Source organism: Strix aluco, chromosome 8 (genome assembly GCF_031877795.1).
Source record: "Strix aluco isolate bStrAlu1 chromosome 8, bStrAlu1.hap1, whole genome shotgun sequence".
In the NCBI taxonomy this organism is placed as follows: domain Eukaryota; kingdom Metazoa; phylum Chordata; class Aves; order Strigiformes; family Strigidae; genus Strix; species Strix aluco.
The window spans coordinates 2,389,857-2,407,195 of NC_133938.1; the positions used below are offsets into that span (position 1 = coordinate 2,389,857).

The following is a 17,339-nucleotide window of genomic DNA, read 5'->3' on the forward strand; positions in this document are numbered from 1 at the left end:
TTTTAGAGACTCAGGACACCAGCACAGAGAAACTACCCACTTCTTTGAGCTTAGCAAAGGTTGAGCAGGACCCACCCTATATAAAGGGCAACTTTTTGAGCTCTTCCCATTTCATCAGCATCCAGTTGCTTTCAAACAGGCTGTTCCTCATTCAATAAGCAGCTTAAATACTAGTTTTTGGTTTAACACCCAACAATTGCAGTCTCCGTATACGATTTCATAAGTTTTTAGGTCTTTAAAACATCCAGCACCTCTGACAAGGTCAAGAAGATCCAGAATACTTTTCAGATGAGTCACAAATAAATTAACTCCATCCTTAAGACAGATACTTTGAGAGTTTTGAGTGGCTTGGATATTTGTCCGTGTACCGTTTGAGTAAAGCACTACAAGAGGTAGGTCCTCTGTCACAGAAAAATTATTTGCATTCAGAACACGGATGAAGAAGTCAGTAGTAAGAGTAAGCCTGATGCTTTTCACCTGCCATTTAGTCCTAAACTGGATTTGGTATATTTTTTTCCATAGTAAATCACATCATAGACAGAGACACAATTTATCTGAGGTTCCTTGCACTTTTTTGTATTTAAACAAAAAAGTACAATTTCTTATCATGCTACAATGCCACTTTTTTCTTACAGGTATTTATGTTATCTCCTAGTAGATACATACGAAGAAATAAATTTATATACTATAAGCCCTCGGGGCATGATGTAAGATACCTTATTCATGGTGGTACTTCCCTAGCAACTTTGACTGTGCTTTATTTAGTGTATTTCTCACAGAACATTTAAATGCCGTCTATATTATCCACAGTGAGTAATCACATATGTCAGACCAATCTGTATTACTTGCGATTATTTTCTCATTTCAGAGCTATAGATTAATATTTTACAAATGAATTCAACAAGCCAATTTATTCTTCACAGGCAGAGACCTCTGGGGTCACTGGGGAAAGAGAAGCCAATGCAAAAAAGTCTTACAGTTTCACATATCCCTTACATCTGATGTGATGAGAAGAGGCTTTATGCTACCAGAGAGACATAGTATGAAGGAATCTCTCCAAAGCTCTTTGTGTGGACAGGCTAGCTCACCGCTTGCCAGGCTGTTTGATCCATTCGGCGGTGTGTTTATCTGGCTGTGATGAGCATTAGCTGCACCTGCCTCTGCCACGAATTTGCCTTGTGACTAAGCACCTCATCTTGCATGAGTCACCAGCATTCCACAGCCAGGATCGGGCCTTTGCTTGCCGCCGTGCACCGATGCCTCTGCACCCGTGTCCAGAGGCAGCTTCGGGCACCGTAGCTGCTGGCCAGTATCACCCAACTATAATTCAGTCACAGGTAACCTCCTTGTTAAATGTGAAATGCAAACATCAGTAGCTGTAATTTTCCTATAACTAGAATGAAAGTGACATAATACAATGACAAGTATGAAAAAAAAAAAATCAGTAATGCTCTGTCAGAGCAACATTCTTCTAACAGATAATCCTACGTACCCAATTCAGGCACCCACTTTGTGCATCCTGCCATACATTCCCCTGAAAAACGACAGTTTGGTTTGGTTGGCAACATCTCCACTCACGCAGGCAATGGAGAGGGTACAAAAATGACTGCTTAGCCCTGGACAACCCTCCTCCTCCTTTCAAAGAAAGGATTTAAATAATTTTCATGAGCAAACATATTTCTGTTATTGGTCTCACCTGTGATAGCTGAACAGGAACAGAAAACTTCACCATTAATCTGAGTCTGCTTAGGTTTTGTATTTTATTCTTGCTCTTCCAGATTCTTAGTTCTGCAGTAGCTTACTGGCAAAACATCATTCCAGTTTGCAGGCAAGTTATTTTAATTACTTTGCGTTTCAGATCATCTACACCTTATCACCTCTCTCAAATTAAACACTATCAGATTTACAACGTGCATTTATTCATAGTTATTTTTCCCTAAAAGAAACCAACAACAGACAGGTAAAGCTCACTACATTTACTGTTGAACAGCATGGATGTAACCTCCAGCTTTGCCAAGTGCCTCATGTTTTGATGCTGGGAAACAACAGAAAATGCATTGTGTGTAATTGTCAGAATTCACATAGAGCTTTGTGCATTACAGCTTAATTAAAGGAATAAATTCACAGCCAAAACCCTGGAGATTGTCAGTGCCAATAAAAACAGGGTTAAAGAGAGGAGGTGGCTGTGGCCTGTCCAAGTATGTAAGAAGTCTCATGGTTTTTTTAGTGGAAAGAGAGTGTCCAGCAACATGTAACGAGCCTCCCAGAGCCACTGTCGGGGTGAGAACCTGCAGAACATGACTGAGGACAACGCTACGTTCTTGGTCCTCTAATTCATCCCAGTGACACTCTCAATGTTATCAGGGTCTCTGTTCAAAGGACCCCGGAAGGAATTGATACAAAAAATAAGTTTTAAAAGATTCTAGGAGGTCACAACGTAGCTACTAAAAACACATAAGAGAAGGTGTAAATGCATTTGACGCCCGCCAGTGCCAGGTGGACGTGGACCACAGGTAATTTAGTGAGATCACACAGTACTTGGAGGAGTTTCCAGTTATCCTGGAGGTGTTCTGGCAAACACGGAGAAAGAAGAATCATCCAGGGACACGTTTCCTACGTCCACACACAGTCACCAGTCACAATCACACGCCGCATCACGCAAGGCTGCCGGGCAGCAGCTCTCCCCTCAGCCAGACACGGACCCACAGCATCGCTGCAGCCATGGGCGACGAAGGGCAGGTCCCCTGGCCTGCCTCAGCATCTCGTTTGGGCACTAACCGCAGCCACAGAAGACAACCCAACCCACGGACCAAGGCTTTAACATTGGCAGGGCAAACAGGTTCATTCTGTCCTGACAACAGGAGCTCTCCGACCTCACGGGGGACTTGCCAGTCAGAGGAACTACTCACAGGAGGTCAGAGACAATTGATTGCTGTTAATAAACTGATTTAGCAGCTTGGCTACAAGTATTTAGAAACGTGATTTATACGTGGAGTTTGTTGAGTTTTGGCTGGGAGATGAGTGCATGGCGTGTAATCACACTCCAAGCATTTAAGCTTCCCAGGCACACGACACCTGGAGCAGGTGGCCTGTTAAACCAGCACGGCGCAATGCTGGGAAGTGAAGTTGCATCCCAGCCCCATAATAACCTAAATACACTCATCTTTCCTGTTCCCTAATCCCTTATCAAATATAATGTTAGATAGCTCAGGCATCGCTGAAAAACCACGAAGGCACACGTCACAGACAGCACTGGTCACCACACTGCAGGGACACGGCTCTGCCTGCTGCCAGCACGCAGGCACGGAGAGCAAGCTGGGAGGGACTGGAAGACACAGACCATTTTGAGGCATATAACAGTCACTTTTGTTCTGTTGGGGGTTTTAGAAGTACACACACCCTCACACCAAAATTTAAAACAACTTCTTTGCTTGCACAGCAGCAGAAAACAGACCGCCACCAGAACCATCGTGTGTAATACGGAATAAAAATATATCTAATGCCGTGGCTCAACTGAGAACCAGAAGGTAGTTCTCCAGGTAACAAAGCAAACTGGGTTTGATCTTTCCTTTCAGATGAAGTTATCATTAGTCAGAAGTTTAAAGATAAAAGAAAGTTGTGTCAAATTCTTGTCTGATTCAGCTTTTGTATCAACCATATTTCCATAATCTCCATTTATTTTATATTCTTGGGAGGATGAAGTTTGAACATAATATTTCAGAAGCTTCATTGTCTTTTGCTAATTAACAGTGACTCATTTCTTTCCATTCTAGATACATTTCAACCTGTCTTATTTCATTCTGGATCAAGGTATATAATTATAATTGAATCATTAAAAGCCTTTTTTGTGTGCCTACAGCTACCTCTGTTTTGAACCACTAGTATCTCCAGGCAAATTTTGCAGCACCAAACTTCAGGATCATCTTCAATAAAATTATTGGGCTCACCTTGCAATTCATACAAAAAGGGTACGCTGTCATTTTGAGCACATAAGCAGACTAAAATGCAACGAATCACAGAATCAACTATGTTGGAAAGGACCTTGAAGATCATCTAGTCCAACCATTAACCTAGCACTGCCAGTTCCCATCTACACCATATCCCTCAGCGCTATATCGACCCTACTCTTAAACACCTCCAGGGATGGGGATTCCACCACCTCCCTGGGCAATCCATTCCACTGCCTAATAACCCGTTCTGTAAAGAAATACTTCAAATAAATGCAAACTAAGGAAAAGATGATATTGCAATAACAAAATATAAATTGTGTATAAAATAATGTCATTTTAAATTCAAAATCTATGACTAATCCAACATTGTTTCTTCTTAAAATTCCTCTATACCAACCACACCGCACATAAATCATAGTTATTCTATTTAGACATGCTAGAAAACATAAAAATAAAAAAATATTCCAACTGAGAAGATCCAAGAGCTTCAAAAACTGACAGCAACAGACAATGTCTAAATATAGGCAGTCAAAACGCTTATCTGTATATTTTTAGCTGAGAAAATAACTTCAGTAATAACTCAGAGATAGCACAAATTATCTCTGCGGCAGTTTCTTTTCAGATAGGTTTGCACTGGTACTGACTGTATAAAACGAGCAAGCAGTGACCCCTATATGGTTGGGTTGCCCACCATTTGTCCTATTATGAAGAATTCTTGTGATTTAGTTTTATAAACAGATCTCCAGGATTTGGTGCGTAATGTCAGATGGGGCAGGGGTCCACCAGTGATCCCCCCTAAACCAGGCTTCTCGTAGCAGAGCCAGAGGAGCAGACTAACTGCAAGTGCCAACACAGCATCAGGGTTTAGTGTTTCTTTGACCAATCCTCTACTCTACATGGTTCCTAGTCAGGAAGAACCACCATCCCCTCAGCAAAGTCAGTGAGGATGGAATATTCTCTGGTGGAAACATCTCACTAAGGGAGAAAGTAGAAAAAAAATCAGAGAAGACATTTCTCTCAATTAACTCCCTATCTGCATTTCCTGCTCCACGTCTTTGTGAGATGCTAAAATGAAGCTGGGAGGGGCAACAATGACAACAAATCAAGGAATTTTCCTCTTCCTATACTAAGCAAGCAGCCCCTACCTCCCACCTTGGTGAACCCAAACAGATTTAAGCCTTAGTGAACTTCTTTATGTAATTTTTATGATCTGCCTGTAGACAACACAAGAACTATCTCACAACAGAACATTTTCAGCTTTTCAGAGACTTTCTTGAAGGGTCCCCAGCACTCCGAGCTCCTACCAATCCCAGTGTTCAGCACCAGGAATGAGCCATCCCTAAGTGTACCAGGTAATATTTCTGCTTACTGAAAAACAAACAAAAATCACTGAGCAGACAAAATCCTTCAGAACTGTTTCCAGATCTAGCACTCTTCAACACTCTCTACAGCTTTTATATTGTTAGGAAACTTAGAACAAATCATAATAAGTCTGATTTTCAAAACTATCATATACATTTTCCAGAAACAGCACAATTAAAAACTATTTTCCCCACAGAATATACGAGAAGTTATGACGAATACAGTTGACCTCCTTTTTCAAGGTAAGTCAATATGGTAAAAGCTTTTGAAATACAGGAAGCATGTTCAATCAGAATAATTGACCCTGCTTTATTACAACAAAAACTGATGTGATTTATGTAAATAACAAACATTTTGGACCAGATGATGTCCAGAGGTCCCTTCCAACTTCAGCTATTCTGTGATTTAAATAATTTAAAATATAGGACTAAAAATCAAAACCAAGTTTTTAAGTGCTGGTTTTTTTCCCCCTAAGTTTTTATTTTTCACATCATATGGAAAGCCAGCTCATCTATTTTTTTTTCTATTCCAAGCTTGCAGCATATTTCTTCAGTTCTTATCTAGTTGAATTTGAAGAGATCTAAGAAATAAAGACTTCAACCTATTTCACAGTCTGAAACTACATTTAAAAAAAAAAAAAAAAAAAAAGACAAAAAAGCCCCAGACTTCTCCAGAACAGCATTACTCCTTCTGAACTTCTGGTTTTCATCCTGCTGTTCCTACTTAAGCTTCCTATTACCCTAAATATGTCCTTTCATTCCTTGGGATTTACAGATTTCAGATATAAAGGAGTGACTGGGCATATTACCTCCTGCTTAGCTTACTAGCCTGACTACAGTTTTATCATCCTTTCTAATCCTCCACACAAATTTCCATCCTCTTTATCATTCTCACTTTCCATATTGATCCCTCAATTCATCTCCACCAGCTTCACAGTGGCTACGAGCCGGCCCTAGCTAAGTCAGCATTTCTGCTCAAGGTTTGGTCTCAGACTCAGTCACCCAAAATTATACTGAATTTTTGTTGTTTTGTTTTTGCATCTAATTTGCTGCCCACGATCACCATCTGGAGAACAACGTGCAGTACTACAAGCATCGATTTGACACTACATATACTCGCCGTCCACGCACATTTCAGGATGCAGCCATGCACTCACATGCCCTTCTTTGCGCACACCAACTTCAGGAAGAGTTTCAGATGGACGTGGAATTTTCATTTTTAGATTCTGACCGCCAACCTGCACAATAAAACTCTTCCAGAAGAAAGCAAGCTATAGACCTGGTCACTGACAAATGACTAGCAATAATATAGCATGCTCACAGACACACAAAACACTACAGTTTGCTGATTCATTATGAATGCTGTAAAAAAAAAAAAATCTTAAAAAGTAAAGACAGACTAATGGTTAATTTTTTCTGGTAAGTGGCAAGAATGTGACTCAAACAGCAACCAACTCTGTTAGCATACGACTTCCTTCAAACCTAGTGAGTTCTCATTTTGTTCTTGCAGAAGAGTGAGGTAACTTTTGCGTTGGACAATTAGCAACATAACATATTTCAATACAATATTTAATATCATAGTCCAAATGTGTAACAGAACGTCTATGTCCTGAAAAAGCGCACTCCTTACTATATTTAATATTAGCCATATCAACCCTCACAGAATTTTTAAGGCCTTTATTTCCTTCCGCTTTGGGACTCGTTGTAGAACTTATTTTTGTTTCAACATAGAAACTTGATGTGAAACTGTCAAAATCTCTCCACAGACCTTAGTCAAATGTGTAGAAATGGTGTAAATCAGAAGCTAGCTGTCAAACCTAACCCAGGAGCTGGTAAGGATCAAAAAATAGGGTAAGAGAACTATTTTGGATGCTTTGAGCGTAGCTACATTCTTCACACCCTCGTTCTCCCCTCTTGCCTGGAACTATTATCACAAAGTTTTAGTTATAAAACATGGAGCAAGATTGTGGAAAACATTTTAACAACTTTTAGGAAAATATGGACCAAATCTGTGCAAAGGAAGCTTGTAAGACTTCTACATTCCGATTGCCACTTGAAGATCTATATCCTCTTCCCTTGCATGACTCATGAAAGCTGTTTTGTATGTGTACTGCCTTGCCATTTTCACACAAAATATTATTACATTGCAGCTGGCTTAGAATTATTGCTTTGGAGTCAGGCTGCCCATTTCTTCTTTGATGCTTAGAGATCTTGTCAGACCAGCACCGGTTTCAAGAAAACACAGTTCTAATAAAAAACTGAAAAAAAAACAACTCAGGAGCAGCTTTATTTTTTAGGTCCCCATGTATCTTAAGTTAAAATATTTATATAAGTCGTGGCTCACCATCTCACGGTTCTTATTTTTGTATTACCACTGGAGGTTAAATTTAAGGTGATTTCTGAAAAAATGTGGCAGAAAAACTACTTACAGAAAAAAATAGGTTTATTTTCCTCTATCCCTCCCAAATAATATGTTCTGTATTTGAACTCTGTTATTCTTTTCCTCGAACCACAGTTACTGCAATCCCAGGAACAGCTGAATTTCCACAACCAGTGCATTCTTAGCATGTAGACTAGCACAGAGCTGATGATGCAGGTTGAATTTTGTACCATTTCAGTGATGATAGAACCAAATTTCACCTAACCAATAATGAACAATATTTTTAAAAGAAAACAAAGTGCTGAAGCTGCTGTAATATAATCTGACTATATTCTCCATCAACAGGTAAGGTTTTGCAAAGAGCTTGGTAATGTACAGACCTGAGGAAGATGCACGGTAGAAGTGGAAAATATTGTATTTCACAGATGTGGCATCTCCTAAATTGCTCCAGGAAGAACCACAGCTATATTATTATACATCAACTATCTTCAGGGATTCCAGTTTAGAAATCTCATTTGATAACAGAGATATTTGCCATTTTGTTCAATACAGAGCACAAATAGGGAAATGCTTTGGAGCAATGGAGATCAGAGCGAGCCTAAATAAACCGTCCAGAAGAAAGCAAAAGAGTATTCCAGCACAAGGGCAATAAAAAGATAAATAATGAGCATATAGCGGAGATTTTGTGCTAACAGGAAATGGAAGAACTGGGAGAATGGGCTCAGCAGAATGCACAGCCCAAATACACACAGGGAGAGTTTCCCCAGCGATTTCATCAAGATAATGTAGAAAAGAGAAATAACCCCAGCAGAGACAGAGCTTTTGCACCTTACAGTTCAGAGCAATCCTCTGGCGATTGGGTTTTGATTTATCCCTGCCTCTCCAGAAACTTCATTATTGTTTTTTCTGGTTAAGATGATAAATTTTTACAGAGACTACAATGGTTTGCACAAACAGGAAACAAAACCCCAAACTGAAGTTACTTCTTTGTTCGGTATGAAATGCCCGTGGAAAGCCTCACTTCCACCCTACCTGCCCTAGTAAACTAAAGAAGTTTTGTATGTGTTCTGAATATACACTAAATAGAACAGTGCAATGAGGAACTTGTATATCAGCATGAAAAGTTAACTGTCATCTTGGTACCATTAGAAAGCTCTTTAACAATCTTACAGTTATTACAAAAAAAGATGATAGCTACTGTGCACACTAGACAAAGGAAATAAAGACATTATTTCTAGGAATCACATTTCATGTCATAATAATGAGGTGTTTCACATCCGTCTTTGGGGTTTCATATGCACTGAAACAGATTACAGAAAGCTCAGTGAACCTCAACACTTCTGAATGAGTCCTACCGATCTCTTGTAGAAAGAGTCTCCAAGCTACAACTCTATGTACCCTCAGGAAAAAACCAACATACTATGTTAAAGAATTTATACTGGACATGTAAGAGTTCTGATGATTGGCCTTACAGAAAACTTAAACTTGGACCTTACATTGCTTATGCATTTTAGTTGTGTGGACCCCAAATGTCAAGGCCATTTACATTTAAATTTCAATGAAGAGTTTCCTTTTGTATGATTCACTATCTTGTACAAGCTGTAGCAAGAGGAGCAGCTGAGGGAACTGGGGGGGTTTAGTCTGGAGAAGAGGAGGCTGAGGGGATACCTCATCGCCCTCTACAACTCCCTGAAAGGAGGGTGCAGAGAGGGGGGATGAGGCTCTTGAGCCAAGGAACCAGCGCCAGGACAAGAGGGAATGGCCTCAAGCTGCGCCAGGGCAGGGTCAGACTGGCTCTTAGGAAGGATTTCTTTGCAGAAGGGGTTGTTGGGCGTTGGAATGGGCTGCCCAGGGCAGGGGGGGAGTCCCCATCCCTGGAGGGGTTGAAGAGTCGGGTTGACCCAGCGCTGAGGGATCTGGTGGAGTTGGGAACGGTCAGTGTGAGGTTCATGGTTGGACTGGAGGAGCTTCAAGCTCTTTTCCAACCGAGATGATTCTGGGATTCTGTGAAGACTGTCTCCCTTCAGGAACATAAACAGAGGTCAGGAAACCTCTGTCCCCTTAAGCTAAACCCGGGAATAAAATTAGTGAACAATTTCCACAGCCCAGAGACAGAGGCTTAAAAGCAGTGCAACTTGAATATCCAGTGCTGCATTAATGGTGTAGATTTGTGGACTAACGAAGATACACTCCACAGTCCCAAGGAACAGCACATGGCCGTTAACCTTCCATCAAAACGCTGGGAAACACAAGACAACTGGCAGGAGACAAGTCAAGAGAGATTCTGACCAGACATACAGAGACTTTTTTATGAGTTGAGGACAGTCACGCAGCAGAACAGGTCACCCAAAAAGGACATGAAGTCTCCATCCTTGGAGGTTTTCAAGATCAGACTAAATAAAGCCCCCTGAGCAACATGGTCTGACCTTACACTGTCCTCACTTCCAACAAGGATTGGACTAGAAACCTCCTGAGGTCCCTTCCAGCCTGAATTATCCTAGAATCCTATGAAACTAAGAGCTGGATACTTTTTTCACAAGGAATATCCCTCTCTCCTGTCCCAGTCTGAGATTTACACTGTTTAATGGCATTAGGCTCCCTACCTGTAAAGCCTTTTTTCCCCCCCGATTGCTTAAAACATGTTAATTTTCTGCCTGTGGCCTCAGCATTTTTATTAAAGCCCCAAGAAAAGATACCCACAAAGTGAGGTGAAAAAAAACCCCAGACTTATAAGAATGGTCTTATTGGTGGCCAGTGGTACATCTAGCCCATGATCTTGTCTCCCACAAGATTTTAAAAGCACAGAACAGAAAGGAACAGAAAGCAAATATATATCAGACTTCCCCTCAAATATTTTTCCAGTCCCAACTCGCAGCTCAGAAGCTGAACAAGAGGTGGAGTTTATGTATTCAGAAGGAAACCACAACAGATTAGTCCTCCAAGGATCTGTTAAGCTTTCCCTTGAGCCTGCTCAAACTCCCAGCATCTACAGTATCCTACAGCACAAAGTTCCACAGCGTGACTATAATCTGCAGAAAGAACCACTTCCTTACACTTGCTTCATGCCTGCCATACCAATTTATCTGATGGTCCCTTTTTCTCATATTGGAAGGGACAATAAGCAATAGATCAACTACCTCTTCCCTTCACACCATTTGTAAGATCTCAGTCCTATCCCTTCGCTCAGCTGTATCTTTTCCACGCTGAAGAGTTCAAGGCTCCTTGGTCAATCCCAGTGCAGAAGCTGTTCCGTATGTTTGATCATCTTAGAGACCTTTAACTCTTTTTAGTTCTGCTATACCCTTTTTTGAGAGGAAGGACCAGAACTGTACACTATATTCAACATTGGACCAAGTAATGGGTTGCTACCATGGCGTCCTGTGTTTTATCTACTCTTCTTTTCCTTCAAATCTTTAACAATTAATTTGGTTTTTTGACCAGTAATAAACACTGAACTTGCAACTCTACTGGACTTCTATCCTATACCCAGGATCTTGCTCCTGAGTAGTAATATTGTTTTGCAGCTACAGTTCTTTCATGCTCAGATATATCACTTTGTCTTTATCTACACTGAAATTTTCCTATCACTTTATTGCCCACTCACTGAGTCTATTAATGCTCATATCATTCCAAATCTGTTTCAACACAATGGCACATACCCGGCTTACACAAATATAACCTGCATCTGGGGTATATTTTATGCAGAACTGAACCACAATACAGAAGCACAAACAGCTTGGGGACCAGATCCCACTTGAACTGCTCCTATACAAAAAAAAAAAATAAAAAAATCTCAGTCATGACTGTGCTTCCCTGAGAGTGTGGTCAGGCCCCCAGGAACTGGAAATTGCGTAGGGAAGGAACTGTCTGGCATGGGGTAGAGAACAGTGCTAACCGAGCCAAAAGCTCTTAATGACTAGAACTTAAACAGAAAATGGGAAAGATTAGACCAATCTTCTGCCCAGCAGTCAATCTAACTCATGCCCGAATCAGAAAGGTGAGGGGGATGTAAAGATGCCTGTGTAACTACATGTTGGAACAGCACTTTGCATCGCAGCCACACTAACCAGCAACTCCCAACTCGCTACAGGGCTGTAAACAGATAGGACAGATTCACACAAAACAGAGAAGTCAGAAGCTATCTGCTCACTTACAAGAGATTAACAGCAGGAAAGGAATAGCAGTAACCTGAGTAGCAGTTGCGTTTTCTCTTTGACTAGCATACCGTTCAAGAAAAATATAGGTTGTGTGACACAATACGCAGACATTGATCCTGCTGTAATGGAAGAGAGAAGCAGCAATGCCCCCTTGTGTTATAAGGGAAGATAATGATAAATCCATTGCAATTCCTTACATTTTCCCAAATCGTTTATGAGGTGTATTCAAAGGTCGGAACTATTTCATTCTTAAAAGCACACCCTATGAATCGGCTCTCAATTGTCCTGCAGTCAGGATCAAATTGCTGCAGATACACAAAAAGAAACACTCGTAAAATGCTCGTAAAGGTAAACCAACCCTTTTGTTGTCAGAAGTCACAATCCATCTGAAATCAGGTAACTCATTTTGTTAAATTTATCCACAGCAATTAAACGCAAAAATTGGAAAAAAGCTCCTGCTAATTCCTCTTTGATTTCTTTACCTCATCTATTCAAGTGAATAGCTTAAAAATCCTATTTTCAATAGGAAAACCATTTTTAAAGGACTAACAAATTAATTTTGGATGCCCTCTATAGTTGTTCAAATGCAAACTGAAATGCCAGCTCTGAAGAGTGCTGAGCTTAACAGAAGCTAAAACCAGATTCAGACTTGGGAATAATGACATGAACATGTCTTACAGCCAGAAAATGAAAGAGAGTGGGGCATTTAAAAACTAGAATCTAAAGCAACTTGAAATCTGAAGTTGAGAGTACAGGTTTTAAGGCTGCATTGCAATGCCATTTCCAGATTCAGACAGCAAGCTGGACATCTAACCTTATTTTGCCAATAAATTCTACCATTGCAATTCCAGTGCACCAGCACTTGGGGCTTTGTCTTCCTCTCCTCCCTTGAGATGAATTTCCTTGTTCTGGCTCTTAACATTCCATTTCTGTTTTGGAACTTGCCTCTTAGCAATCCCCATTTAATCAGCTCTCTGATAGTTTCTTTGGGACTTTTCTTGAGCTTAACATCAGATTGAAATGCTTTCCCAAGCCTTTCTTCTAATACCTGGACAGAAAATAGCCAGAGAGTTAAAGCCTTTTTCCTCAATCTGTTGTAGAAGAGTCTACCACCATCCTGAACTCTTCTGTGGGTGGAAAATTAGTATCACAAATCCTCTGGCCAAAATTGGAACTTATAAGACAAAATTTTCATGCAGATGCACAAAAAAAAAGTGAACAGAATAGGTTTTAACAGAAATAGAATTTCAAGAAAAAGCAATTACTTTGTAAACCTATATCCATGATACACTGATAGACATCAACAATACTGATTAATATACACAAGGTAATTATCCAGTGCCTTTCAAAAAAAACCAAACCAAACCAAAAAACAAACAACTGCCCAAAACCAGCAAACAATAAAAAACAACCCTAAAAAACCCAACTACTTGAGATTCATAAGAAAGGGAAATAACCTACCAGTCTTGGTAAGTGGTGATTGCAATACTCGGAGGCGTCAACAAAGGCAGAGTTGTTGGTCTACAGACAATGTCTCTGTCAGGCGTCCGTGCTTTTTCTGTTTGTCTTTGGGATAATGGTGGTAACTGCAAATTACCAGAACAACATCTTCTTCCTCTCCAGAGGTCTATGCCCAGAGCATGGCTGGAAGTACTGTAGGACTTGCTCAGCCCACACTCCAGGTAATCCAGAGCATTCTGCAAAGACAGAAAAGCCGCTGAAGTTCTGCAAACAAATGTTTTCCTCCATCAGGATAAAACACATTCAAATGTTGTTCTACAGCTACAGCTACTGACAAAAGATAATTGTATGATGAAATCTTGGCAGAGTCTGACTGCGCTGCATTGTTATTTTATCAAGTTATGAATGAACTTGAAAATTCACTCATAACTTGTCTAAGATAAATCCAACAGCTAATTCTAATCTAACTGAACACTTCAGTAATCCAGGTCACATTAAACTTCTGATATATTAAACTTTTTCACAGAACATTCCACTCAACATCCATCTAAAGTATCATTCCTCTCCACAGCACAAACACATTGGTTTGCCACTTGTTTTCTGATGAATCATCAGGCAGATTCACATCCTGAATCATCCAAGAGCTAGTCAGCAAGAGGAACTCCCAGCTAGGCTACCCTACCCTATGTCTGGCTTTGCTAGTAGAAGTAGTCTCAAAAAAAGGTTTTGATCAGTTGAAACAGTTTTTCCTTTTCTAGTTTCTACTGATTTTTATTTAAAAACATCACCATAATCACAGAACTAGTTGTCAGTCTTCTCTAACCCAAGCCAGAAGTTCTCACACAGCAGAACAGCACTGCAAAAGGGTTGTCAGTTTTGGTCTCACTCAGAGAATTTGCCTAGTCAAATATAGTCGTCCAACATAATGGAGAATATTTCTGTATTGTGTGTGATGAGCTGCCAGTAGAAGCTGAAGGGTTACTATAATCAGTGTTTATATCTATGGCAACCCCTCTACATTTTTCCTCTTCTTCTACCTGCTCCTGAATTTTGATCTCCACCCTGATCTTTCCACCCTTTGCAGACCTTTCCAAGCCCACCTTACAGCCTCCCCAAATCCCTTGGTTCACTTTTCCTACAAACTGCTACCACTGCGCTCTCCCAGCCAGCACTGAATGAATTTTAAAAAAAAAAAAAAAAAAAAAAAAAAAGTGTGGCTTAATTTTCCATAATCAGGTATTAGGTCCTTCATGAACAACTGCAAAGTAGCACGAGTCCTCCATTGCCTCGTAGTTTCTAACGGAAAGTATGTTCTCCATTGTCATGAGACCATTAAACAACTCTGTGGTACCATCTACTCTCTTACCTCAGTGAGGACTCTCAACATGGGAATAAAAGACAAAACTGATGGGAGAAAGGCATACTACCAGTTTCCTCAACCTTCCCTACTTGCTTGCCCATCCCACAACCATGTGAAGCACCCAGACAGGCAACAACATGGCCCACAGGTACTTCACTCCTTGCGTACAGCCGGGAGTGCTATGAGGCACGCTGGTGCACATCCATTAAGTTACTAAGACATCAACATCACAAAGACCTAGATAGAAGTTTAAAATATTTGGCATGCCGTGTTTCCAAAAATATGCTAGAGATCTTCAGTCACCCAAACCCTACTCTTTCACAGCAAAGAAACAGGTCAAAAATACTCATAGGAACCCCAGGAAGAAAGCCTGCCTTCTACATGAGGATCTGACTTAACCTGCCTTTACTGATAATCTTTACAAGACTGTTTAATTTTTTTGTTATTATTTAAGAAGCACAGCAGAGTTTTCTAGCTTCCCATTGGATTTCAGATGCCTGATTTTATTAAAATCAGCAAGGACCGAGCAGACCCAGCACCATGCTCAGGCAAACTGACTATGAAGCAGTGCAACACGTGGTCTAAGAGTTTAAAAGAAACACTTATTTATTGAAGGACTGCTATAGGTAGGATACACTAACTGTTAGGTTCCACTCCTCCACTCAATTTTTATATACATTCCACGTGGTTTTCCATTTCTGGCGAGCCTCAGCTGTGACAAACAAGACAATTAAGGCTGCGGTTATCATGCCATCATTACAAACTGATAACATTTCTCCAGAGAATGGGAACTGGAGTTTAATTAATAGGGGATTGTGATGACAATGAGCAAGTGTAGTAATGGAGTAACACATGCATCATCACATTAGGTGTTCAGCTACTACAGCGGGGAGGGATGGTGAAACACTTTTAAGTATAGAAGTACAGCACATGCACAACGATGGGATGCAGAGAGATTCCGTAAGGTACGCAAACGTTCCCTGCTGACTAAGGACCAATAAAGTATGTGCCCTGCATAAAACTCTTCTAAATTTCTCATGGTGGGGGGGTTGGTTGGTTTGGTTTTAAACCTGCGGGGCTTATTTTCTTATCAGATGAGCTGCAAACAACTCTAAGGAAACCAGTGAGTAACCAAAGCAAAATCAGCTGATACAAAATAAGACAAAACTAACTTTTAATCTCATTTTCATAAAGTACCATGAAAAATAAAACATGCCTTTAGAAGAAACTTACCTCATCTGCAGTTACTGTCATGACACTTCTGCTTTTCTTCATTATTGAGATTAAAGTGCACCCCGTTATAAAAAAAAACTCTTGTTGTTAAATCCAATTTCTTCAGATGGGCAACCTGAAAGAAAAAATTGTATTTTTGAATAAGACTGGTTTTGATAAAAAGGTATGGAGCTAACTGCTAAGACCACAGCTGCTTGATAACTTACTGCCCTTTTTCATAAAACACTTGGCAGCATATGTTATGCAAAGGTAGCTGTCTGTTAGTGAAAGGACAATTCAATATTTAGTAAAATCATGTTAAAAGTAACGAGTATTCACAAGGCTCTGCAATCTAAGCAAGCCCTGAAACATGTCTAGTAATATAGAATCAAAGCTAACAGGTTCTACTTGCAGAGTTTTTCTTTAAATGAGCCCTTTTCAGAGGCACAGTATAGAAGCTCTCCAAGAACGGCTTGAGCTGGCTCTCATAGAAAAGTTTGTATGCCATTCTAAGATTTAATCATAACTCACAAACGTTATTTATCGTTATGCTGGCAGGCACACACCACTTCAGCCACTAAATTACAGCCTTCCGCGGAGGGTGACGCTGCAGCCACTTTGAACTATGCAAGAGTGCGAAGGGGAACGAAAGAGCCGAGCAGCTGAAGCAGCGGGGGAAACCAGCACACGGGAACAGCCCCCCTTGGAGAGCGCCCAGGCCCCCTCCTCTTTCTTGCTGTGGATTTAGTGCTCAAACAAAAGCTACGTGCACTATTATATAAAGACAACACTGAGGGTTGTGGGGTTTTTTTTTCGCCAAAGAACAGGTAGAACTGGAGCGCTACTTTTTGTGTGCTGACAATGTCTACCCCCTGCTCGGAAGGATTATCTTTGAGGTAGAAGACTGCTGAAGGACCACTGTTCATAAACTTTGTTGCTGAAGCCACCACAAAAAGCTGTGCAACCGTTTCAGGCTTGGCGATAGACTCCTAACATGATGTTCACTCTAAGAAATTAGGGATTTTTAACTGTATTCAGATCACCTGTTCACACAGTGGGAGTTCAGGAGAGCAGTTCAGACTGCCTGCAAAAATAAGGCTGCCAGACCCTGGCTGTCTATCCAGCTGATGAGGAGCAGATGTGCCATCAAAATTAGGCATCTAATTCTCTTCCCTGTCACTACCAGCAGCCAGGGTCCTGAAAAGCAGGGAGTCTGCACCACTCACTTTTATTGTGAGGTTCAAAGCCCCAGCAGCAGGTACTGAAAACCATCTCACACAGCAACCACTGGTGGTACAAACCTGTTCTTTGGTTCCCACCTCACAATGAATTCGGGAGCCTGCACACTCAAGTGTGGCAGCTCGGCTTGGCTTACAGCCACAACACAACAGGGTTCAAATTCAGCTTAATACGATTGTGCCCAGGTTAAATGTTATTTAGGTTGCACGTCTACCTATT

The 17,339-nt window shown here is 40.7% G+C and overlaps 1 protein-coding gene across 1 annotated transcript in view; it reads right to left on the reverse strand.

Moving 5' to 3' along the window:
• The window catches only part of PDE4B (phosphodiesterase 4B), a 196,000-nt gene extending 180,041 nt beyond the window's left edge, over positions 1-15,959 (reverse strand). The window contains exons 1-2 of the mRNA XM_074831796.1: positions 15,903-15,959; positions 13,310-13,545 (exon numbers count right to left, since the gene is read on the reverse strand). Coding sequence (XP_074687897.1) covers positions 13,310-13,545; positions 15,903-15,944 — 278 coding nt within the window. The 5' untranslated portion in view covers positions 15,945-15,959. The remainder of the gene's footprint in view (positions 1-13,309; positions 13,546-15,902) is intronic.
• Positions 15,960-17,339: the final 1,380 nt, after the last annotated feature.